Source organism: Phyllobates terribilis, unplaced genomic scaffold (assembly GCF_046119375.1).
Source record: "Phyllobates terribilis strain yellow unplaced genomic scaffold, ASM4611937v1 Scaffold_5__5_contigs__length_657084704, whole genome shotgun sequence".
NCBI lineage: Eukaryota > Metazoa > Chordata > Amphibia > Anura > Dendrobatidae > Phyllobates > Phyllobates terribilis.
In genome coordinates, this window is record NW_027362765.1 from 227722024 (window position 1) to 227748807 (window position 26784).

The 26784-nt window shown below is 45.9% G+C and overlaps 1 protein-coding gene across 2 annotated transcripts in view; it reads left to right on the forward strand.

Annotated features, from left to right (window-relative positions):
- LOC141271071 (bactericidal permeability-increasing protein-like) overlaps positions 1-26784 on the forward strand; it is a 205415-nt gene that overhangs the window by 117922 nt on the left and 60709 nt on the right. The window contains exons 9-10 of one of the 2 annotated variants that reach the window (XM_073681172.1): positions 9586-9762; positions 23113-23166. In XM_073681172.1, coding sequence (XP_073537273.1) covers positions 9586-9762; positions 23113-23166 — 231 coding nt within the window. The remainder of the gene's footprint in view (positions 1-9585; positions 9763-23112; positions 23167-26784) is intronic. The other variant, XM_073681173.1, reaches the window with a different exon arrangement.

Here is a 26784-nt window from a genome sequence, read left to right on the forward strand (position 1 = left end):
TCTCTACATCCAGTAGTGACAACCGGCATACCAGGAGGCTTCCAGACCCCTGGTCATTCTGAAGCTACCATCAGTAACAGGACTAGGAACCACGAAGGCCACGGCGTCCAGGGATAGTGGTTACCAAGGAAAAGTCCTACTACCAAGGGGTCAGGTGAGAGAGCAACACAACATAGAAGCTAGGCCAAGTTCCAGGCGGGCCAGAAGCTTAGAAAGGGGAAGAAACGGATCAGGAGGCCTTATACCCCCTCACTGGGGAGAGTCCTGAAGTGCATCCTTCCTAGCAAGTACCCTGGACCATACCTGCCGTTACACCAGTAAATGTTCTGAAGCGAATCCCCTGTGTGCGTGTTCGTCATTCCCCCTGACCCGACCGGGCCATCTCTCACCTGCATCCCATCTATCAACTCTGCCCCGGGGGCTCGATCCGCCTGTGGGGAGCAGAAACATCCTAGCTGCCATCCCATCACCCCCGGAGGTCTGCAGCAGCGCTGGTAACTATTACCAGAAACCACAGGTGGCGTCACGAGACAAACTGTTAACAAAAACACTAAAACCCTTTTTAAAGAGTGACCCAGAGGACGGGCCCGGGAGCCGACTGCTGCGACATCCCAAGGAGGTAAAGGCCCGGGTACCGAGTTTCCCCCATATATCCCCCCTGGGCGAGTCAGATTGGCCACACCGTGAAGCACCAAACGCCTGTACTTGGTTTGTCATTCTGTGCTGACAGAGTACTATTAAGTAGCCTGCCTCTACTCTTCTAATCCTGAATGAATGCCATGTGGTATATGTGCAAAAGTATGCACATAGTGTGCCAAACACCATGGACATTATGTCAGTAAAATCAACTTAAAGGGAAGCTGTCACCATGAAAATGCAGTCTTTTCTGCAGGCATCAGGTGATAGAGGAGGAGGAGCTGAGTAGACTGATATGTTGTTTTTGAGAGAAAAGATTCAATATATCTTGTGATTTTATCATTTAAACCTCTGGGCTTTTCTGTCCAGTGGAGGGTCCTATCAGTGACTGACAGCTTTCTTTTTAGAAGTGTGCACACAGAGAAAGCGGTCAGTGACTGATAGGACCGTCCACTGGACAAAAAGACCCAGAAAGAGCCGAGGGCTAAATAATGAAAACACAAGTTATACTGAATCTTTTTTCACAAAACTATATATCTATCCACTCAGCTCCTCTTGCTCAATTTTATGGTACCTGTGGTTTAGAATGTATTTTCATGGTGACAGTAACCCTTTAAAGGGAACCTGTCATCTGCCAAAATAATATGCAGATACAGGGTTACACCAAAGATTAAAATGCTGTCTGGACAGTTTACTGAAAGTGACTCGCCCCCTGGGCCGTGGGGCACTCGGATCCGGGCAATAGGGGAAAACGATGGGAGTAGTAGTGGCAACCCGGTTCCGTGGCTCAGGGTGGTCAGGCCAGTGGTAGTCCGTTATATTGATTATGTCCGACTACGCCACCCGTGGATTGTGGTTAATAGGAACCGCCGCTGCATGCAGACCGCTGGGGCTGATGAGGTGTGCAGCTATGGTAGTGTGACTCCCCACGGGAAGAGTGCGGCCCCAGGGCAGTATAGTGGATGGTGGGAGAGATGGTAGTGCTGGGGGAGCAAGGAGCACACAGACAACAGGTTGCAGTCCAGGGTCTTTACTAAACAGGTAAACTGACCCACAAACAGTCCCAGCTAGGAGGGGACCTGGATGTCTGAGAGCAACGGGGAAATTCGTCCTGGTCAGGGTGAGGGTGTAGGCCTACCATGCTTTCTGCGCTCCTTCTGACTTTCTCCTCCTGATAGGATAACAGCCCACGTTTCCGAGCTTTCCGTGCTTTCTCGCCTGTATGGCCTGCGACGTGGGTTCCTTTCTGCTCCCAGCCTTGTACGGCTTTACTGGTCCCTTCGGTTGTGGCAGGGCCTCCAGGCTTCTTAGGCCAAGGAATGTACAGTCCCTTGCGTTCTGGTTCTCTGCTGGGGGATGTGGAATCCTTCCAGCCTCAGACACCAAAGTCTGGTAAAGTTAAGTCTTTTCTCTGCCAAGACAGGCTCTCTTCGCCTCTTGTCTCTGGCTTGTGGCTCTCTCCTACTGCCACACTTCCTCTTAGGTTACAATGCAACTTTCTGTCCCTGCTCCACTCTGGGACACGTCTCAAAGCTGAGACAGGCAATCCAGTTCTCTCTAACCCTGTCCCCAGTACCAGCTTTTATAGGGGCAGCCTGCTCCCCCTACTGGCCTGAGACAGGAGGCATTGCATGCTAATGTTCCCCTGACCAGAGAACCTCCCCCTTGCTCTCAGACACAGCTTTATTACACTAGTGGCATCCAGGTAGGGTGACACATTCCCCCCTAGTGAAAATTAGTACTCCGGGACTAAACAATAAACAAAGACAATATGCACAACAATAAAACATTAATAGACAAACGACGCACAAATTGAGTTCTTTAGGTCACAGTGTGGTCTGTGACCGGGTGTCCATATCACCAAAAACAACGGGAGCCTTAACCAGGTGGGGGTCTGTCCTACCCCAAGTCCTTCACAGTCTTAGTTCATTCCTGGTTAGGCTCAGAATGCAGTCCACACAAGGTCCCGGTTATAATAAGTCCATAACCTGTGAATCCTTACGGTTGCTGCAAGAGACTGAAACACACTATAAATAAACATGCAGGTAACTTTGGCAAACAATTCAACATTTGGCAACAAGGTTATTTACAATTTTAGTACCCTCTATATTCTCCAGCGAGCGGGTATCTGCCCCTTTGTGCTCCTGGTTGACCTCCTTAACCCACTGTCTGGTGGTGGACCAACCTGGCTTTCCCCACTAGCGTTAGGGGTACAGCTACCAGCTGGGTGTACAGGTAGGGCAGGCAGCTGTCTGCGGGTCCTTTGGCTTACCGCAGGCATGGCAGGCTCACTGTCAGCAGAGGGTTGACTCTCCTGGGCTGCTGGAACAGGCTCTTCTGCCTCTGGAACCGCTTGCTCCTCTTCACCTTCCGGCTCTGGTGTTGGTTGTTGCTGTGCCGGTTGCAGGAAATGCAGGACGGGTACCACTATGGCATCATTTATGCGAGTCCAGGACTGAGGGAACTCTCCGAGAACGGTGCTGATCATTTCTTCCTTGTCCTCTGCGGGTTCAAGGTCACTCTGATCCTCTTCTGCACTGCGGAGTTGCTCGGGGCACCTTTTGAGGTGGTCTCTGGAGACGACACTAGTGGTTTCTCCTCCGTCCTTGGTGATTACGCACACCTTTGGGTTGTCGTGGTCAGACTGCAGTACGGTGTAGGGTTCCCTTTCCCACTGGTCGTCAAACTTATGTAGCCTTCTTTTTCGCTTTAGGACTTGCTCACCAGGTTCTAGGGGACTAGCAGGGGCGTGTTGATTGAAGAGTCTTTCTTGCTTCTCTCTCACCTGGGCCAGGCTCTTCTCCACACTCTCCTGTACCTTCTTGTACTGCAGTTGCCTTTCCGTATCCCAGTCCGCATCCGGGGAGGTGTCCTCAGGTATTAGGACTCCCATCTCCAGGTCTACGGGCAGCTTACCCGGTCTGGCTCGCATCAGGTAAGCCGGGGTGCAGTTTGTAGCGTTCACCGGGATATTGTTGTACATGTCTACCAGGTCCGGCAGTTTTTCTGGCCACAGGCTGCGTTCCTCCAGGGGCAACGTCTTCAGGAGATCAATGACTATATTGTTCATCTTCTCACACATCCCGTTGGTTTGGGGGTGGTAAGGCGTTGTACGAATCTTCTTACAGCCATAGAGGTTGCAGAACTCCTGGAAGATTTCAGCTTCAAACGCTGGACCCTGGTCTGTCAGGACCTGTTCCGGATACCCGTGTGGACGGCAGAAGTATTGCTGGAAGGCTTGGGCCGCTGTTTGGGCTGTCAAGTCCTTTACCGGGACCACCACTAGAAAACGGGAATAATGGTCCACGATTGTCAGGGCGTAGATGTATCCGAACCGGCTTGGAGCCAATTTGACGTGGTCCAGAGCTACCAGCTCAAGAGGCTGCATGGTGACGATGGGCCTCAAGGGTGTCTTCTGGCTGGTGCGGTCCTTCCTCCTCAGGTAACAAGGGCCACAGTCTCTGCACCACTTTTCTACTGCCCCTCTCATGCCGACCCAAAAGAACCTTCCTCTTAGTAGGAACTCCAGTTTCTTCCAACCGAAGTGTCCCGCTCTGTCATGGTAAGCCCCCAGGACCATAGCTGCATCTCGCCTTGGGACCATGACTTGCCAGGTCAGCTCGTGCGTCTGGTGGTTAACAATCCTTCTGCACAACTTGCCTTTGTAGAGGAACAGCTTGCTCTTCTCCTTCCATAGCTGCTTGGCTTCCTCTGGGGCATCTGGATCTAGGCGGGCGTCTTCCCGGGTCAGCAGATCTTTCACCAGGCGGACTGCAGGGTCACTATCTTGGGTCTCGGCCCAGCTGTGGTGAGGTAGGGGATTCATCATCACAGTTGTTAGATCCTCCTCCTTCACGCGGTGAGAGTGTTGAGCGGCTCCATACCGGTGAAACGCGGGGAGTTCTACCTCTTCCAGCTCTTCTGGGTCTTCGTCACCTTCAGGTAAGTGAGGCATTCTTGATAGGGCGTCCGCGTTGGCGTTGGTTTTGCCTGCCCGGTACTTGATCACGAAGTCATAGTTGGAGAGACGGGCCATCCACCGCTGTTCCAGGGCACCCAGTCTTGCATTGTCCAGGTGTGTCAACGGGTTTTTGTCCGTGTACACGGTGAACTTTGCGGAGGCCAGGTAATGCTTGAAGCGTTCCGTCACGGCCCACACCACCGCCAAGAATTCTAGCTTGAAGGAGCTGTAATTCTCCGGGTTCCTTTCGGTGGGCCTCAGCTTCCGGCTGGCGTATGCGATCACCCGTTCTCTGCCCTGTTGGTTTTGGGACAGTACGGCTCCCAGTCCCACATTACTGGCATCTGTGTGGAGAATGAAAGGCTGGCCATAATCAGGGTAGGCCAGGATCTCATCCCCAGTGAGGGCCAACTTCAGCTGGTGGAAGGATTCCTCTTCCGGTTTATCCCACTTGAAGGGTGGCTTTTGACTTCTGGACTTGGACTGTCCGATCAGGAGGTCCTGCATAGGAGCTGCCATCTTAGTGAACCCGGGGATGAACCTTCGGTAGTAGCCTACCAACCCGAGAAACTGTCTCACCTCTTTGATGTTCGAGGGGCTAGGCCAGCTCTTGATTGCCGTGACCTTGTCAGGGTCGGGGGCCACTCCTTCCGCGCTTACCACGTGCCCTAGGTACTGGACCTTTGGTTTCAGCAGGTGGCACTTCGATGGTTTCACCTTCAGGCCATAGCCTGCCAGGGCTTCGAACACCTCAGCCAGGTGCTTGAGATGGTCCTCGTAGGTCTTCGAATAGACGATCACGTCGTCCAGGTAAAGGAGGACCGTCTCGAAGTTTCGGTGCCCTAGACAGCATTCCATCAGCCGCTGGAAGGTCACTGGTGCGTTGCAGAGCCCGAAAGGCATACAGTTGATTTCGCTCAGTCCCATCGGGGTGGTGAAGGCGGTCTTCTCCTTGTCAGCCTCTGCCACAGGAACCTGCCAGTACCCGCTAGTAAGGTCCAAAGTAGAAAAGAAGTTAGCAGATTTTAGTGCGGCTAAAGACTCTTCTATTCTAGGCAGCGGATATGCGTCTTTGTGGGTGATAAGGTTGATTTGTCTATAGTCCACGCACATTCTCATGGTGCCGTCTTTCTTTTTGACCAGAACCAAGGGGGCTGCCCAGGGGCTACAGCTGTCTCTAATGACCCCAGCTTCTTTCATCTCCCTTAGCATACCCTTGGCGTTCTGATAATGTGCAGGGGGTACAGGTCTGTGCCTCTCTTTTATTGGTGGGTGGCTCCCTGTGGGGATGTGGTGTTCTATCCCTTTTACTCTGCTGAAGTCTAGCGGGTGCTTACTAAAGACTCTCGCGTACTCCCGTACCACCCGGTAGACTCCTTGTTTTTGGTGCAGGGGAGTGGAGTCAGCACCCACGTGGAGTTTCTGGCACCAGTCCTCCTTTTGTTTCTGGGAGCCATTACCCTCCGCCTGAGGAGATGGAGGCAAGGGTTCCACGGCCCTGATAGCTTGGTGTTCGACAACAAACAGTTTGGCGAGTGTAGCGTACCTGGGTAAGTGTACTTCCCTCTCCCCAATGTTGAGGATGCGGACGGGCACCCTCCCATGACGGACATCAACCACCCCCCGGGCTGTCAAAATGGTGGGCCTGCTGTCTGAGTACACGGGTTCTACCATGGCTTGGTAGTCTCTACCTCTCAACCCGATTGCAGTCCGACACCAGATCATCATTTCACTTTTGGGAGGCATGGAAATGGGGAATGGATCACTGAGTCTTACGCTACCGATCTCACCACCAGACAGTTCTACCTGCTGCCGTCTCATCAGGGCTTTTATCTCCTTGTTGAGGACTCTCTGTTGGCTGGAACTAGCATTCACCGCCACCTGTTGTAGAATTACAATTACTTCTGAAAGACAATTTTCAATCACGTTAGTACCCACAGTTATTTTAGGGTGACTTTCATGACGGTCAATGTCCACAATAATCACTCCCTGTGCCGGCAGTTCAACTTTACCAATTTTAATGGTCATCTCCTTGAACCCCATCTGCGGCACGGGTAAGCCATTACTGGCGATGATGCTCAAGTTACTGTCCGGATACCGTGTGATATCAGCATCAGTCCAATACTGCTTAAAAAGTACATAAGGGATTGTGGTTACTTGCGACCCAGTATCCAGCAAGGCGCTCATGGGGATACCGTCCAGCACCACGGGTAAAACCGGGCTCCCCCCAACGTACTTATCACGCCAATTATAAGGGCCTGGTGATCTTATGCCTGGGGGTCGGCCCTCTGCCCCAGGTTGGACCCGTTTAAATTACAGTACCTGGAAATGTGTCCGGGCTGGTTGCATCGACGGCAAATGGGCTGTCCATCCTCTGCGTAGCGGTCTGTGGGCCTTCCTCGGAACGACTGGATCCTCCTCTGTCGACGCCACGGGACATCCTCCGGACTTGAACCCAGCTTGATGGGTCTTGACGGGTCCACTTGCAACGCCTGGACGGTCCTGGTCAACGCCGCAATGCTCCTGGTCAGCTCCTGGACTTGGTGGTGCAGGCCTTTCGACGGGGCTTGGTTCAGGGCCTGTGCATCAGCCTCCACGGAGTCCATAGAGGAGGGCGCCGCCTCCTGGTGGTAGGTGATAGCAGGGCGCCGGGGGTTTATTGCGCCACTGGTTGCAGATTCACGGAGCACCCTTATGGCCCTGTCCTTAAATTGGGCAAAGGTCAGGTCGGGGTTCTGAAAGAACATGAGGCGCAGTTGGGCCCTGTGGGCGCTAGACAGCAGACCCTCTATGAATTGTTCTGTTAGCAGTTTATCCGTTTCCTGCACACTGCCAGGGTCAGTTTGTTGAATAGCCCTCAAGGCTTCCTGCAGATTTAGGGCATAGTCTCTGATGCTGTCCTGTGCCCGCTGCTTACATCCATAGAACCTCATTTTAATCTCAGCGGAGGTACTTGTGTCAAAGGTACCCCGCAGCCGGGCCAGAATACCCTTCACAGTCCTTTTCTCCTCAGTGGGCCATGATTTTACCTCCCTTTGGGCTGCGCCAGTTAACTGCCCTGTTAATATGCTGACCTTCTGTTCCTCTGTCAAGGGGTAAACGTGGAACAAACTGTATAGCCTTTCCTTGAAGTCAGTTAGGGCATGGGGCTCCCCTGAGTATTTGGGCAGCCAGGCCGCTCCAGGGATGTAGGGCAGGGAAAAGGGCACCACCGCTGCTGCAGCTGCGTTGGTGGTAGTGGGCTCCTCTGTGTCCGATATCTTCCTCCCCCCTAGTTAAGCGTGGCCTACCTTCCGACGATCCTCGTCTGTAGGCCGCGGCTCCGCTGCTGCTGCTATGGACGAGGACCTGGCGTCGCGTCCTGATGACGTCAGCGTCGCTCTCTCTCCCTTCCAGGACCTTGCGCAGCGTCGGAGCGTGGGGCGGAGCTTCGGATCTCACGCGGTTTTGACGTCCACGCCCCTCTTCTTCCCGCGCGGCGTCCTGAAGATGGCGTCCGATGGCGGGAAGACGGCAGAAGACGGCGGGAAACGGTCCAAGATGGCGTCTGATGGCGGGAAACTTCTCCACAGGTAAGTTTACAAAAGTCTTTTTCAGGCACGCAGTACCCGGTGGTTGCGGGCATGAAATCCTGCCGACTACGCCAAAGCTGACTCGCCCCCTGGGCCGTGGGGCACTCGGATCCGGGCAATAGGGGAAAACGATGGGAGTAGTGTGACTCCCCACGGGAAGAGTACGGCCCCAGGGCAGTATAGTGGATGGTGGGAGAGATGGTAGTGCTGGAGGAGCAAGGAGCACACAGACAACAGGTTGCAGTCCAGGGTCTTTACTAAACAGGTAAACTGACCCACAAACAGTCCCAGCTAGGAGGGGACCTGGATGTCTGAGAGCAACGGGGAAATTCGTCCTGGTCAGGGTGAGGGTGTAGGCCTACCGTGCTTTCTGCGCTCCTTCTTACTATCTCCTCCTGATAGGATAACAGCCCACGTTTCCGAGCTTTCCGTGCTTTCTCGCCTGTATGGCCTGCGACGTGGGTTCCTTTCTGCTCCCAGCCTTGTACGACTTTACTGGTCCCTTCGGTTGTGGCAGGGCCTCCAGGCTTCTTAGGCCAAGGAATGTACAGTCCCTTGCGGACTGGTTCTCTGCTGGGGGATGTGGAATCCTTCCAGCCTCAGACACCAAAGTCTGGTAAAGTTAAGTCTTTTCTCTGCCAAGACAGGCTCTCTTCGCCTCTTGTCTCTGGCTTGTGGCTCTCTCCTACTGCCACACTTCCTCTTAGGTTACAATGCAACTTTCTGTCCCTGCTCCACTCTGGGACACGTCTCAAAGCTGAGACAGGCAATCCAGTTCTCTCTAACCCTGTCCCCAGTACCAGCTTTTATAGGGGCAGCCTGCTCCCCCTACTGGCCTGAGACAGGAGGCATTGCATGCTAATGTTCCCCTGACCAGAGAACCTCCCCCTTGCTCTCAGACACAGCTTTATTACACTAGTGGCATCCAGGTAGGGTGACACAAAAGTGCGGCTACCAGGAGGAAATTAATTTTAGTAATAGGGGCAGTGCAGGGTGTGATTTTAAGTCATCGCTTGCTATACTGGGAGTGCGCTGTAATCACTCCCCAGCACTTTGATTGACAGCTCTCTCTACATACACACACGCTCTGCACACACATGCTGCAGCGTAATCTGTCAATCAAAGTGCTGGAGAGATTACAACCACTGCTTTCTGTAGAGAGAACTGTGACTGTAAACGCTCCTTGCATGCCCCTATGTGGTTCCCTAGAGGATATTAGCTCATTTTCTTCCAGGGGCAATTCTTTCGGTTAGGTGGGCGGACAGCATTGTAATGCTATTTACCTGCAGATTATCCATATATATGCATGTAAATATCATTTTTCCTCATAACAGATTTCCTTTAACTGTAAAATGTGTTTGCGGCCATTATGCTCTGACTTAATGCCATTAATATTATTTATTCAATTACCCACAGGGAACTATACTCCATTCTGGAGCCCATGAGGCTCAAGAAGCTGAAATAACGTCTATTATTCTACCTGAAACAAGGCAATTCATGCTTTTGGTGGGATTATCTGAATATTTTTTAAATTCTTTAGGCAACGCGTATTTCATGTCAGATATTCTAAAACTGACACTTACACAGGAGCAGGTAAGAACAGAATTTATATAGACCATATATAACAAATGTCTATTTTATTTTACTCACTTTTATATAGTGTCATTAATTCCACAGCGCTTTACAGACATCATCATCACTGTCTCCATTGCGGCTCACAATCTAGATTCCCTATCAGTATGTCTTTGGAGTGTGGGAGGAAGCCGGAGGAAACCAACGCAAATTCAGGGAGAACATACAATCTCCTTGCACATGTTGTCCTTGGTGGGATTTGAACCCACGACCCCAGCGCTGCAGTGCTAACCACTGAGCCACCATGCTGCCCAAAATCTGTCTATTTGTCTTTGACGCGCCCCCAGGGCCATCGGGTACTCGGCAGCCGGGCCTCTGGCTGCTGGGGGATATCACGGTGGCTGGCCCGGTCCGTGACCCAGGGCGGTCAGTAAAGAGGGGAAGCTATAGGGGATTTGGAAAGTTCGTGACGCCACCTGTGGTGCCTGGTGAGGATCACCAGCACTGCAACAGTCCTCTGAGGCAGATGTTAGGGCAGTTTGTGATGGGACGGATCCCCACAGGTGGAGCAGGCCTCAGGGCAGTGTAGTGGTAGAGTGGGTTGCGCTGGGTGTTGTAGTGCAGGGGGAACAATGGCACCGATGAAGGAATGGACCGAGGCAGTGCAGTGCAGTGCAGTCATCCAAGATTTTTACTCACAGTTCTTAAGACACTTCACAGGTGCACTGTACAAGTAAAGGCCTCCCGCGTCGCGCTGCGTTCACCGGGCAGGGGTTCAATCCTTCCTCAGGCTGCTTGGGAATACCTGGCAGAACCCCACTTTCTCGTGTACCTATTTTGACTGTCTTCACACAGGTCCTTCTCCCTCTTGCTCTGCGCTGCCCACTCTCAGTCCTGTTCGGGTTATCTGAAGTCCCTCCTGTCCGTCGGAGTTACACAGACTTGCTTGACCCTCGGACTAGAATGCGGCTGCGATCCCTCTGTCTTCTGACAGATGCGGAGCGTACAGGTGCCGTCCTGCACGCGCCGTACCCCCTAGGATCCTTACTTAGAACGGAGCCTACTCCCTGCTCCCCTCCTGGGCCTCCTAACTTGGCCCTGCTTGTGGAGCAGATCTCCTAATGAGACTCTGCCCTCGGACTGTTCTTCTGAACTGTCCCGAGCTGTTCTTCTGAACTGCTCCCTAGAACTCCACTCTACTCATCTGCCACCCTAAGATGGCTTCCCTATTTATACCTCACTATGATGGTGCTTCCTCTAACTACTTCCTCCACCCACACCCACTATTGGTTCCCCCTACCTTTGGGTTCCCCCCACTCCAGCCAGGGACAGAGCTCAGCAGCTGCGCTCTGCATGTTGCCCCTCCAGCCGGCCTGGGGCAGTGTAGTGTTGGATGCAGGTGTTTTGGGGTTCCGTGCAGCACTCCCACCTTACCTGAGAGAAGGGAGACACCACACCTCTGGGTGAGGTGCAGTACCTCTGTGGCGACTGAACCCTCAGGGACGCCACATCTTTACATTAGAAATATAACATGCAAACAGGGAATTAGGCTAAATTCTTATCTAACAAGTGGTATGTTTAAATGCCACTTAGAGGGGGTGAGATTGTGCTCATTAAATTAAATACTTCAATACAATTTAGTAGGATATGAGGCCCCCGATTTTAAAAAAAAATGCAAATAAGTCGCTTTCCTTTTTTGTCCTTTTGGTATTAGCTGCTGGTTTTGGTGCCAAATTCATCAAAATGGCGCTAGCAATTCGATATTCAAGCAATGTAAATATGGGCTTTATTCCAGTCCTGAACTGGTTTGCGACTTTTGGTGCCAAAAGTCATAAAAATTGCACGAAAATTTTGTCGTACTTAAAAATAAATCAAGAGAAAACTGAAGTTAAGTTGAGGCTTTTTAAAAAGTCACAAATAATGGATCAGGGGAAAACATCTGAAATTGCTAAACTCCATCCACAAATCATAAAACAAAAAAAAACATGCAAGCTCATATAAAATAGACCTAAAAAAAATTGGGTGCAAATAAAAGAAAAAGGTGCAAAACACATAAAACTAGACAAAAAACAAGCGCAAATGCAATGAGGAATCAGGGCCTATGTCTATTTTTTTAATACATAAATCTAGACTGAGGAGGACTTTAGTAGATTTGCTCCAAAGTTTGTGACTTTTTAAAAAGTTGAAATTGCTGAATCAGATGAAAACACCATTAAACCATTAAAACAGGCAAGCACATATAAAATAAACTTAATAAAAAGTGGAAATAGAATAATAAATTGAAACAGAAAAAGAACACAAAACTAGACAAAAAACAAGCACAAAGGTCACAATAATTGGGGCCCATGAGTCTATTATTAGTCCAAGTGGCAGTGTGAAAATTGCAAGATTTCATTTAATATAGAAAATTTAAATAGAAAACATCAAAAATAAAAAATAAATTTACCATAAAAACTATTATGTCATATATCCTGTCTTTGATGCAAGCACAGGAACTGAGAAGCAGGGAATTATGAGGACCGAATAGGTACTTTTAACCCTTTCACCCCCAAGCCTGTTTTCACCTTCCTGACCAGGCCAATTTTTTGAATTCTGACCACTGTCACTTTATGAGGTAATACCTCTGGAACGCTTCAATGGATCCCACTGATTCTGAGATTGTTTTTTTGTGTGACATATTGTACTTCATGAGTGGTAAATTTATTTGATATGACTTTTATGTTTGTGTGGAAAATATTGGAAATTTGGACAAAATTTTTAAAAGTTTGCAATTTTCAAACTTTTTCATTTTTATGGCCTTAAATCAGAGTTAATAAATAACATTTCCCACATGTCTAATTTATATCAGCACAATTTTGGAAACATTTTTTTTTGTTAAGAAGTTATAAGGGTTAAAAGTTGACCAGCGAATTCTCATTTTTCCAATAAAATTTACAAAACCATTTTTTTAGGGATGACATCACATTTGAAGTGACTTTGAGAGGTCTATATGACAGAAAATGCCTAAAAGTGACAACTTTCTAAAAACTACACCCCTCAAGATGCTCAAAACCAGATTCAAGAAGTTTATTAACCCTTCAGGTGCTTCACAGGAATTAATGGAATGTGGAAGGAAAAAATAAACATTTAACTTTTTTTCACAAAAATGTTACTTTAGACCCAATTTTTTTACATTCACAAGGGTAACAGGAGAAAATGGACCCCAAAATTTGTTGTTCAAATTGAGCACACCGATAAGAGTGCCATTTGACTGTTTGAATATAAAATCGGCTGGTATAATTAGCGGATGCCATGTCATGTTTGAAGAGCCACTGATGTGCCTAAACAGTGGAAACCCCCCCACAAGTGACACCATATGGAAACTCAACCCCTCAGGGAACTTGTAAAGATGTGTAGTAAACACCTTGAACCCCCAGGTGCTTTACAGAAGTTTATAATGTTGAGCCATGAAAATAAAAAAAAATCAAATTTTTCCCACTTAAATGTTTTTTAGCGCCATATTTAGCATTTTCACTAATGTAACAGGAAAAATTGCACTATACAATTTGTTGTGCAAATTCCCCGGAGTACGCTGATACCCAATATGTGGAGGAAAATTACTGTTTCGGCGCAAGGCAGAGCTTTGTAGGAAAGGAGCGCCATTTGACTTTTTAATTGAAAAATTTGCTGAAATAATTAGCAGACGCCATGTTGCGTTTGGAGAGCCCCTGATGTGCCTAAACAGTGGAAACCTTTTTGAAACTAGACCCCTCAGGAAACTTATCTAGATGTGTGGTGAGCACTTTGAAACCCCAGCTGCTTCACAGAAATATCCAATGTTGAGCCATGAAAATAAAAAAAATCACATTTTTCCAGCAAGAATATTTTTTAGCCCCAAATTTTGCATTTTCACAAGGGTAAAGCGAGAAAATGGACCCCAAAATTTGTTTTGCAACTTCTCCTGAGTTCGCAGATACCCCATATGTGGTCAAAAAACACTTTTGAGGCATCGTGTAGAGCTCAGAAGGGAAGAAGTGCCATATTGGAGTTCAGATTTTGCTGGATTGGTTTGAGGGTGCCATGTCACATTGGTAGAGCCCCTGAGGTGCTAGAACAGCCGAAACCCCCCATTTTGGAAACTACACCTCTCAATGAATTCGTCTAGGGGATCATATTGACACCACAGGTGTATCACAGAATTTTATATCATTGGGCACTGAAGAAAAAGTAATTACATTTTTACTACCAACATTTTGTTTTAGCCCCAGATTTTACATTTTCACCCTGGGAAATGGGTAAAAATGGCACCAAAATGTGTGCCACAATTTCTTCTAAATGTAGAAATACTCTATATGTGGCTGTACAGTACTCCTTAGCCACACTGCAAGACTCGGGAGGAACGGAGCGCTTTTTGCCTCCTGGAGTGCAGATTTTCCTAGAATAGTTTGCAAACTTCATATAGAGAGCCCCTATGTGCTAGAAGAGCAGAATCCACATCAAGTGACCCTATTTTGGAAATTGTACCCCTTTGTGAATTTATCTACTGGTGTAGTGACGATTTCGACACCATGGGTGTTTTCCAGAAACAAGCTGCAGTGGATGTTGGTAAGTGAAGATTGCAAACTGCCGTTGTAGTGACCAGTATATTATAGTGACCTGTACTTTATGCCCAGCTCGTGCTTCTGGAGACATGCGCCCGTAAATTAGGCAGCTCTCATCGCTACAGGAATGCCAAACATGTAGACGCTAACTGCAGTTTAGGCACACTGGAGCTCAGAAGGGAGGGGGACATTTGGATTTGTGAGCGCAGAATTCATTGGATTTCTTTTGGAGGGTGAGGCGTTTTTCCAGAGCCTTTGTGCTACCAGTAACGTGGAAGCCTCCTATATTTCTGTTGACATATGATGGACCTTAGTGGGGACTTGTTTTTTTTGTGACTGGAGTTGAAGCTTTTATTGGGAACATTTTACATAACATTTCGGATCACATTTATCCTGCACTCTATGCTGAGCAATTATATCGGGGTTTCAATCTAACTCTGAGTGACGTGCTTCAGATGAAACCCCCGAGAGATCCTATAATGAGGCAGCAATTACTCTGGACTCTATCTGTCCTCTGTTCAGCATCATCCTTCTTTTTAGAAGTGCACAAAACTTTGGCCGATGGCACTTTTACGCACGCCTAATAAAAAGACGGACACCGCCAGATCACAGGCCAGATGTTGTCCACAGTGTCTCCATCTGCCTCATTATACGGAATCTTCCCCTGGGGTTTCCGTCTGAATCACGTATTTCAGAGATTTACATGCAAACCCCGGTATAAGCGCTCAGTGCAGAGCACAGTATAAATGTGAGCTGAGCCTTACTGCCATCTTTGGGAGGCAGAATGAACAAATCAACAGAAGATGACAAATTAGTTTTATTTATTTTTTATGCTGTTCCTCGTGTGATATAAGTGATTAGGCGACTTTATTCTTCGGGTCGGTGCTATTACAGTAATACCAGATTGATATCGGGTTTTTACGATTGGCAGCTGTCACACACTAAAAGATGCTTTTTATTGTAAAAACAAGTTTTTGCATCGCAATATTTTGATAGATCTAATGTTTCTATATTTCTGCTGACAGTGTCATGTGATGACTTTTTTTGCGGGACGAGTTGATGTTTCTATTGGTACCATTTTCGGGCAAATTGCATCTTTTGATCGCTTTCTATTCCGTTTTTTGCGAGACAGAATGAACAAAAAACCGCAATTCAGGAATAGTTTTTTGGGGATTTTTTTTTTATGGCATTCCGCTTATGTTAAAATTGATTAGGTAGCTTTATTCCTTGGGTCAGTACGATTATAGCGATACCACATTTATATTGTTTTTTTACGTTTTGTTGTTTTTACACAAAACCTATTTTATAAAAAAAAAATATATTTTTGCATCGCTTTATTCAGAGCTGTAACATTTTTCTTTTTCTGTTGACTGAGCTGTATGGTGGTTTGTTTTCTGCGGGACAAGATGACATTTTCAGTAGTACAATTCTTATTTACATGCGTGTTTTTGATCGCATTTTATTCCACTTTTTGTTCAGCGGTGCGATGGTAAACCATCGTTTTTTGCCTTTTTTTTTTTTTTACAGTGTTCACTGAAGGGGTTAACTAATAGGACCGTTTTATAGGTCAGGTCGTTAAAGATGCATCGATACCAAATATGTGTACTTTTTTATTTTTTCTTTCTTTATTTTTTTACACAGACAAAATGTATTTATTGGATTAATATTTTTTCTGTTTTTTTTTATTCTTTATTTTGTGATTTTTTTTTAATCTTTTTATAATTTTTATTAACTTTTTCAACTTTTTTTACATTGTCCCACTATGGGACATCAACTTTCTCTGCCCTGATTGCTTATTCAATACTCAGATCAGTGTCTGACATGCAGGAAGGGGGCCTCTCCGTTCCTGCTCTCTGAGCAGCCACCTTCCTGCAGGACCCTGAAGGACCCCACAGCCATCTTGGGACCAGGGGTCACCATGGAGACCATCAGCACAACGCGACCGCATCCCGTTGTGCTTATGGGAGCAGACAGGGAGCCCACTCCCTCCTCTATCACTCTGTCGGCATCAGAGGGGTTAAACGTCCACAATCGGTGCTAGCACCGATCGTGGGCATTGCTGCGGGGTGTCAGCTCTCATATAGAGCTGACACCCACAAACAATCGCGGCGGCTCTCTGCATGAGCCGCTGCAATATACTGCGGTTTGCGGGAACGCAGCTCCCACAGAGCCATATATATATACGGTGCATGTCGGGAAGGGGTTAAAAATCTAAAGAAAATTCAGAGTATATATCATAAATTTCTGATCTGTGTGTCCCCCAGCTAAGACCCTTACCCCAAGTAGAGGAACAGGGTGTCACAGGGATACCGCGACACAGAGGGGCCAGAAGATCACGGTGCCTGGTTACATGAACTCCTGCACTGATTAGAACTGCTTTACCATCCTATTAAACAGTGCATGTTTTCCCTGCTCTGTCATTGCAAGGGTTAATCAGTTCAGTTGATCTTCTGGAGCTCACCATTCTGAATTGTCTCAGCTGTTCTGTGTTGGCCACTTCCCTCTGGTATTTATGCTGGCCACTGGCACTTAGGAATTGCCAGTGATAGTTCTTACTATCACGATTCCAGCATTCTGTGTGGAATTGCTATGCTGTCCTATTGAATTGGTTCTTGCGGTGTTTTGATGGACTGCTTGGATGTCCAATCTTTGACTGAGAATTTCAGGGCAGTCTCCAGGTGTTCAGTGTTCTGGAGATTGCCCAAGCTATTTAACCAAGCTGACTGCCCCTGTTCCCTGCCAGACGTAGTTTGTGCTTCCTGGTGAGTGTTTGCCTCATTCTGTTTTGTGTTTTGAACTTCTGCTGCCTGACCCTTTGGACCGTGTTCTGATTATCTCCTTGTCTTGTCCTTGGCTTTGTTCTGCTCTCTCTTGATATTGATGGACTGTGACCTGACTTGCGTGTCTGTCTTTTCCCTTGGTATCTACAGGCTCTCTTTGTATTGACCTCGGAACGTCTGACTATCCACCTCATGGTCGCTCCGTGAGTTAGTGACTAGTGTCATATTAGGTCTGGCCATACATTTTTTTTCCTCTCTCCAATGGATCGAGTTCGTGCACAGTGTGATCAGGTGATGAATCTGACATATGGTTCAGGATCTGGCCAGGAATCTCCAGAGGCTAGATTCCTCACAGTCCCAGCTGCAGGGTTAGTTTAGTACGCTGGGTGTGTCCCAAAGCTCTCCGCCAGCGATAGTAGTTATGTCTTCTGGACCTACTGATTTACAGTTGACCTCCCCTGAAACAGTTGTGGCACTTCCTGACAAATTCTTGGGGGTGGGGGGGGGGTCAATTTAGGGTGTTCAAGGAGACCTGTAAATTTATTTTTTATTCTGCGACCCCGGTCTTCTGGGTATGAGTCCCAGCAGGTTGGTATAATCATGTCCCTATTGCGTGGGGGTCCTCAGACTTGGGAATTTTCTTTGTCCCCACAAGTCCCAGAACAGTCTTCTGTCGATGCCTTTTTTGACATATTAGCGATGATTTATGACGAACCTGACAGGGTCCAGGTCGCAGGGGTGCTGCACCGCTGAGGATTAAAGTTCAGAGTTCCGGCAAGTGTCCTCTAAGGTTTTTAGGAACGATGCTGCTCATCACTGTGGCCTTACGGATACTCTTAAGGACGTTCTGGCCTTGCATCCTCCACCCCTGTCTTTGGGGGAGGCTATGACTCAGGCCACTTGTATGGACCGCAGGATTCGTGAGAGAAAAGGGGTTTCGGTCATTCCTCCGGAGCCTTTTTCCTTACCCGAGACTGAATCAATGGAGGTTGGAGCAGACAGCTCTCGGACTGCGGAGAGGAAACATTGGCGCGATCTCGCACTCTGCTTCTTCTGTGGTCGCGCTTGACATTATCTCAAGGACTTCTCCACTCACCCTCAAGCAAATAAGTCATCGGGAAACGCCTAAGCCTGGGTGATTGTCGAGGAGGTCACCCAGGCTTTTACTCCTCAGATAAAGTACTGTTGAACGTGGAACTATGTTTTCAGAACCTATGGTTATCTGCACTTGCTTTCATTGACTGTGGGCCTGCTGCAAACTTTATTGATTCTGGACTGGTTCTTAAATTAGGCTTAGGGACAGTTAGATTGGAAAGACCTATTCAGACTGTTGCCATTGACAAGACACTGTTACTCCAGAACTTTGCCCATCTGGTAACAGTGGAATTCACACTAAGAGTGGGAACACTGCACTGAGTCCATCTCCTGTTATGTGTTGGATAATTTACTTGCTGGGTTGGTGTTGGTGTTTCCTTAGCTGCATTTTCATAATCCTGTTATCGATATGTGGCAAAAGGATATTGTGAAATGAAGCTCCAACTGCCTTTAAAGATGTATACATTCTGTGCAAATTTGCTCCTTTCTGGAGGGTCTGCCGGAATACCTAAAAGACTTCGGAGATGTGTTCTCGCAAAAAGAGGCGGAGATACTACCTCCCCATCATCCTTATGATTGTACTATTGATTTAATTCCTAATGCCAAATTGCTTAAGACTTGCTTGTACAATTTGTTGGGACCTGAACGGACCGCTATGAAAGAATATATCAAAGTAAGTTTACAGAAGGGTCATATCTGTCCTTCCTCTTCACCTGTAGCTGCTGTTTTTTTCTTTGTGAAAAAGAAAGATGGTGGCCTCTGTCCCTGCCTTAATTTCCGTGAACTAAACAAAATTACTGTTAAAAATAATTACCACCTTCCACTCATCCCTGACCTATATAATCATCTTACTGGGGCTAAATGGTTTTCTAAACCTAATCTCAGAGGGGCGTATAATCTGCTACAAATCCGGGAGGGTGATGAGTGGAAAACCAGCGTTTTTAACGTCCGAAGGTCTATTTGAGAAGCTGGTCATGCCTTTTGGTTTAACCAATGCACCTGCTGTTTTTCACAACTTTATGAATGACATTTTTTCTGATATTATTGGAAGGTTTATTGTGATATACTGTACCTTGATGACATTCTAATTTTTTCGTCTGAGCTAAGTTCACACTATGAGCATGTTCGTTTTACGAAGATTCAAGGAGAATTCTTTGATTGCTAAATTAGAAAAGTGTACTTTTTTTGTTCAGGAAATATCATTTCTGGGGTTCATTGTATTTGCTTAGGGCTTTAAAATGGATCTTGGGAAGGTGCAGGCTATAATTGATTGGGTTCAACCTCATGACCTTAAAGCACTACAGTGTTTTTTAGGATTCACCAACTACTATAGAAAATTTATAAGGGTTTTTTCGCAGATTGTTAAACCTCTTACTGATATCACATGAAAGAGGCGGATCTTAAGGTTTGGCTGTTAGATGCTATTGGGGCCTTTAATAAACTAAGAGTGCTTCGTGTCTGCTCCAGTTCTGATTCAGCCTGATCTTCAGAAACAGTTTATTGTAGAGGTGGATGCCTCAGAGGTTGGGGTGGGGGCTGTTTTATCCCAAGGTCCCAAAACCCTGACTAATTTACAGCCATGTGCATTTTTTTCTAGGAAATTTTCGTCTGCTGAGCGAAACTATGATGTTGGAAATCGTGAGCTGCTTGCTGTAAAGTTAGCTTTTGAAGAATGGAGGCATTTTTTGGAGGGAGCTATTCATCAGGTCACGGTTGTGACTGATCATAAGAATCTGGCTTTTATATTGAATCTGCTAAACGTTTAACCCCTAGACAGGCCAGGTGGTCCTTATTTTTTTCTAGATTCAATGTTTCCATCACGTTCAGACCAGGGTCTAAGAATGTTAGAGCTGACGCTCTGTCATGCAGCCTTGAGTCTGTTTCTCCTCCAGAACCTCCTTCCTCCATTCTTCCTAAGGGCATAGTCATTTCAATGGTATCCTCAGAATTGGAGGCTGAGATTCGCAAAGTCCAGTTGTCTGCTCCTTCCGCTACTCCTGGATTTAAATTATTTTTGCCCGTGTATCAAAGATTACATTTGTTGCAAGAGTTTCATGACTCTATCTTGAGTGGTCACCCCAGGGTCGCTACTCAGAAGGCTGTATGTAGAAACGTTTGGTGACCATCCATGCTTAATGACATTAAAGGTTTTGTATCCGCCTGTGAGGTTTGCGCACACACTAAAGTTTGTCATAACCGGCCGGCCGGGGAATTGGCTCCTTTGCCTATTCCAGAAAGACCATGGACTCGCTTGTCCATGGATTTCATAACTGATTTGCCTTTGTCTTGTGGGAAAACCGTTATTTGGGTGGTGGTTGACAAGCTCATTTTGTTCTGTTATCAGGGTTACCTAATGCTGAGATGCTTTCCCGGTTATTTATCAATCATGTGGTGAAGATTGCTTGGCATTCCCTTGAGCACTGTATCCGATAGCGGGGTGCAATTTGTCTCCAAATTCTGGAGAGCGTTTTGTAAAAGATTAGGGATTGACCTATCATTTTCCTCTGCTTATCATCCTGAAGCTAACTGTCAGACAGAGAGGACCAATCAGTCATTGGAGCAAATTCTTAGATGCTTCATTGTGGCTCAGCTGGAGGACTGGTCCTCATTCTTACCTCTTGCTGAGTTTGCCTTTAACAGTCGGGTTAACCAGTCTACTGGAACCTCACCTTTTTTTGCAATTATGATTTTCATCCTCATTTTGGTGAATTCTCAAGAATGAGTTTTGGTTGTCCAGGAGTAGAGGTTGTCATACAGAAACTTGGGGATGTCTGGAGGGAGGTTGAGAAGAATATTGGGGTAGCCCAGAACCCCCAGAAATGGAAGGCTGATAGGAAATGTTCAGAGGGCCCCATATTCAAAGTTGGTGAAAAGGTAAGGCTTTCTTCCAAAAATATTAAATTGAAAGTGCCATCAGCAAAGTTAGGTCCTAAGTTTATTGGTCCATATGAGATTTTGGAGGTAGTTAACCCAGTGGCCTTCAGAGTAAAACTCCCTCCGTCTTTCTGCATTCAAAATGTATTCCAGAAATCTCTGCTAAAAAGAGTTTATCCCTTCCGTTTTGTCTCCTTCATCTCCACTTCTGCCAGTTTCCGTCAATGACAGTTTGGAGTTTGAAGTACAAAAGGTTGTTGATTCTTGGAAAGTCCGTAATTCCCTCCAATACCTCATTCATTGGAGAGGTTACGGACCAGAGGAGAGATCCTGGGTCCCTGCCCTAGACGTAAACGCTGATTTTCTAGTCAGGGCCTTCCATCAGCGGTTTCCTGGGAAACCTGGTGGTCCAGTGGCCCCCCCCCATTAAAGAGGGGGTACTGTCACGATTCCAGCATTCTGTGTGGAATTGCTAATCTGTCCTATTGAACTGATTCTTGCTGTGTTTTGATGGACTGCTTGACTCTCCAATCCTGTGAGTGGCAAGTCGGGCTCTCAGTGCTTTGATTGACAGCTCGGCTGTCCAATATTTGACTGGGAATTTCAGGGCAATCTCCAGGTATTCAGTGTTCTGGAAAATGCCCAAGCTATTTAACTGAGCTGACTGCCCCTTTTCCCTGCCAGACGTAGTTTGTGCTTCCTGGTGAGTGTTTGCCTCATTCTGTTGTTCTGTGTTCTAATCTTCTGCTGCCTGACCCTTTGGACCGTGTATTGACTACCTCCTTGTATTGTCCGTTGGCTTTGTTCTGCTCTCTCTTGATATTGACCCTGGACTGTGACCTGACTCGCGCATCTGTCTTTTCCCTTGGTATCTACTGGCTCTCTTGGTATTGACCTCGGAACGTCTGACTGTCCGCCTCACGGTCGCTCCATGAGTTAGTGACCAGCGTCACACTTACTTGCTGGTTAGTTGTTGGAGGATAAATACAGTGTTTGGAGTATCCGGTTGGAGAGTTTTGCAGGAGATTTTTTCTTGGAGTTGGTTTGCATGTTTATCCTTATCCTCTACTATTTTGGTTTGTGCCTCCTATTACTCCCCTGTTTCCCACTCTGTTGTTTTGTGAGTGTATTTGTATGATTTTAGTATTCTTTTATCCCCATTTGTTTAACTGTGTCTGTCTGGTTTAGTGTTTTCCAATGCATTTCAGCCTCACACCTTCCTGGGTGGGGGAGGGAACAAATAAGGGTTAAGATACGAGCATAGCAAGGTACGAGGCTCTGGCATCTCCACCATCCTCGGTAATCTGGGGGAGAGGAATAGCCTACGGTGCCCTTAGTGATTTCTCCTTTTAAGTTTATAAATGTTAAAAATTGAAATTTAGTTAGTCACACCAGACAAGTGCCAGGAATCAATATAAAAAATGGCTGAAAGACACTGATTGGCTAGATCTGCAGCCAACGCTTCTCTGTCTGCCTTTAAGCCTTGAGGGGTATAAGAGGATTTTCTTATAGGATAAAATGACTTATGGCAAAGTAAAATGTCTACTATATTAGTGATTCTTAAAACCTGATCAATCAAAGTTTCCCCTTAAGAAAGCAGCATTGGGAGCTGCCACTTGTACAGTAGGGACTGCAAATGGATTTTGCTCAAAAATGCCTAGTCTATGGGTGCAGTCAGACGATGCTATTACTTACATGAGGATCGCATCGCAATCCTCGAACTGACTGTCGGCTCTCCTGACCTGAGAGTGACAGCATATTTTCGTATTTCTATGTAGCTGTCATGCTCAGATCAGAAGAGCCAAAGACCAGTCCGAATATTGCGATGTCATACTCGCACAAGTAAAACGGCAGTCTGACTGCACCCTAAGGTTTTTTCATTTGAGCTGGATGGCTCTTCAAAGGTGAGATGTTTGGGAATAACGGAGATGAGAAATTCCATAATAATTTATTCTCCAGCTGCCATTGCTACCAGAATGTAGTAAAAGAGACCTTTTATTAAGCTTGTCCAGTACTTCTAATAATTGTTTTTCATTTTTCAGCATCCACGTGCATTATGGCTAAGAACAGATGACTATCGCGCCTTCATTCCCAATGTAAGTAAATTCCTAGTTATATCTCATTTCTGATGAGCAATAATCTGACTGTAGTTTACATTTAACAGACTATACACTGGAGCTAGCCAACAATTTTTAGCCTGGGTGGCAAGCACATAGCAATGGCCCATGTGTTGCTACCCATCCTTATCCAGTTTACCTCTGAATGAATAGATACAGTAACACAACCAAGCTTCGTACATAGGTAACGTAAGTAAGCTACTAAGAAGATAAAATAACTTAAACATAGAGTGACTGCAGAATTGTAGCCTAAGGCCGTGAACACCTGTAAGGTTACTACACCGGTACATTAACAAACCAAACTTACTACATAAAAACTAACAAAACCCAGTTTACTAAATATGTACAATAACTACATCAAGCTTCCTACATAGATACATTAATACAGCCAAACTTACTACATAGATCAAATAATAGAACCAGGCTTACTACATGGATAAAGCAATAATTCAAGTTTACTACATACATGCAGTAACAGAAACAAGTTTACTATATAGATCAATTAACACACTCATTCTTACTACATTGATACAGTAACAGAACCAAGATTACTACATAAATGCAGTAATAGATTCAAGCTTATTACACAGATACAATAATCAAACCAAGTTTACTAAACAGATACAGTAAAAGAACCTAGTTTGCATAGATGATATGTATGAACTCTGCAGGAGGAGTTGTCCAATTATGGTAATCACACTCTGACTTTCTCCATCTTCTCCATTCAGTCTGTCCGTGAAAATCGGACATCGGATGTCATCTTGAGTGCGATCCGATGTTTTCCACGGACCCATAGACATGAGTGGGCGAGTGCCATCCAATTATCTCAGGGAAATTGTGCATGCTGAGATTCTTTGCCTCGGACCACTCAGTGAATTTAAGTCACCAATATTTGTTTATTTATGCAAATGAAAGAAATTTTGGAAAATTAGCAATTTTCTGTCACGCCAGGTGTGAGTGAAACGCAGAGAGGAAAGGGAAAGGAAGCCCAGACACTAAGGAAAGGGGGAAGAGGTGACCTCCTAATCTGGCATCACCCTGTCTCCCCCTAACGTCCCTATACAGCCTCCGCAGCTGTCGCCGATCACGTGCCTTGCCCTGCTATCCCTGGCGTAAGTCTAAAGCTGTGGGTGGAAGGAGATCAGCACTAGTCAACCTCAGCTAGCACTCTAAAGACAAAAGGGGAAGACAACACAGGGAAATAATAACTTAGCTTTAGAAGAACTCCAACAAGGGCACACGGCCTCAAGACTCCAAAGAGGACGTGATGCTGCTTCAGCCAAGTGCCATGTAGGAATGAATATAACCGGCGACGCCCACCTAGACACACCAGGTATATATACACCCAGACTAAAGGGAGGTAGTCGCTGGATCCTAAACACAGCCTCCTACCTAAGTAGCTGTCTGCATTGCCAAATGTGGAGATCTCCTGGCGACTGTCTGTCACCTCTGACACACCCGTGACATTTTCAAACTCTTAATTTGTATATGTGACAGGCAGAAGTTGTGCTGGTGTTTTCAAAAGTACAGCCACAGGAGACAGGGAGTGGTTAGCACAGCTCCAGGGGGGATGCTGGGGAAGTTTTTATTGTCTGGAAGCAGCAGGAAGAAGCTGTTGTGTGTTTGGAGAGTCTCAGGGAAAATAAGGCAAATGAAGCTATCAAGAGCAGATTGTAGAGAAAAGTTGTTGCTGGAAATACTGAGTCTGACAGCTGGGAGTCAGATCTGTGCATGAAGATAAGAGAGTGAGAGGATCCCTGCACAGGACTCATTCCCCTCACCCCCTCCCTCCACCTCACTGCAGGATAAAGGTACAGAGATATCCTATGAAAACACTGTGCTTCTGTGAAGAGAACTGATTGAGAAGATTAACAGAATTGTGCTGGAAGACTTGATTCAGTTTAATGGACTGGAACTTGAATAAAACTACTGTGAATAACTGCAGTTTGGGACCCTGTCATTGCTGTGTGTGGCTGGAGGCTGATATATCTCATGACCGTGGAAGCTCTGCTTAATGGTCGCCATGAGTAACATTCCCCCAGGATTTCAAAGAATTCCTGTTAACTTGTATTGCCTCTGTATACCTAGTGGTGTGCATGCAAAATATGCCCTTATAACTGATAAACCATACAAAATAATTAATAAATAGCATTTCCCATATATTAACTTTACATTTTCAAATTTTTTCAAATGTGCTTTTGATTTTTTAGGACGTTAGAAGGGTTAAAAGGTTAGGAACAATTTTTAATTTTCTCAGCAAAATTTACTAAATAAATTTTTTTTTACAGACTTATTCAGGTTTAAAGTGACTTTGAGAGCCCATATGTCAGAATACCCCCAAAGGTGATATCGTTTTAAAAACTGGAACTCTCAAAAAACAAGTTAAGAAGTTTACTTCTTCCTTCAGATGCTTCACAGCAATTAATGCAAAATGGAATTAAAAAGAATGAAAAATTAGTCTTTCAACTAAAATGTTTCTTTAGCTTCAAAGTTTTCATCTTTTAAAGCGAGAGAAAATGCCCCAAAACTGCCTGAAAATGGCGTTGTGTCTACATAGTCTAAGGTTATGTGCACACAACATCTTTTAGATGCTGATGCAGCCGCCAAGTTTTCTCAGGCAAGCCGCATCACTTAAAGAAGTGACATAAGACGAAACAATGTTTCGTTTTCACATTGCTGTGCATTATGTTCATTTTATGGGGCATTTTTGTGGCCCTCTTTTTGTGTGTTCCGGGATGAATTCACCTGAAAAAGACGTTTGCACATGACCTTAAGTAGTTTTTAGTTATTTTTTGTTACTTTTGAAGACTTAAGCTACATTCCCTTGAGCTTTTGGTGCATTTCTGATGCTGCATATTTTTGCTGAGTTAAAAACGTTCCGTCTTGCAGTTCCAGCAAAGTGGATGGGATTTATAGAAATCACATGCCCACTGTGCTTCTTCTTACTCAGCGTAAACTGACCTGCGATACGTGTGCGAAATCCGTAACATGTAAATTTCTCTTGCGGGAACTCTGAGATTTCTGTGCGCATTTTCCCCATAGACTTGCAATAGATGTGAAAAATCCACAGGAAAAAAAATGCACATATGTTTTTAGCGTGTTTACGCTGCAGAAACGCATAAAAAATGCACGTAATCTGCACCGAAGTATATTGATAAAGTTTTGTCAAAGCAAAATACCATGAAGTATAAAAAGCAAAGCAGCTTTATTTAAAGCATGACACACCAACAAGAGTAAAAAAACGCAGTCAAAAACTCAAATAAAAGCGCATGTAAAAAAAACGCAATTAAAAAATACAAGTAACCTAATTTACATAATCTGTGCTGAAATGGTGCAGAAAATTTGCAACATCAAAAACTCACCAAGAGCTAATCGTGAGGACAAAGCCTAAAACCTATTTTTTAAAACCTTGCCATAGGCTGATGTCTATACCTTTTGGCATAGTTCTTATATTTATTTCTTTAACAGCGGAGGAAGGTTGAACTTGATGGACCTAGGCCTTTTTTCAACCTATGTAACTATGTTCCCAATATGAGTTAAATAATAGCACAGTTTTTGAACGTTGGTCATTCTTTACTTGACGATACCAATTATGTG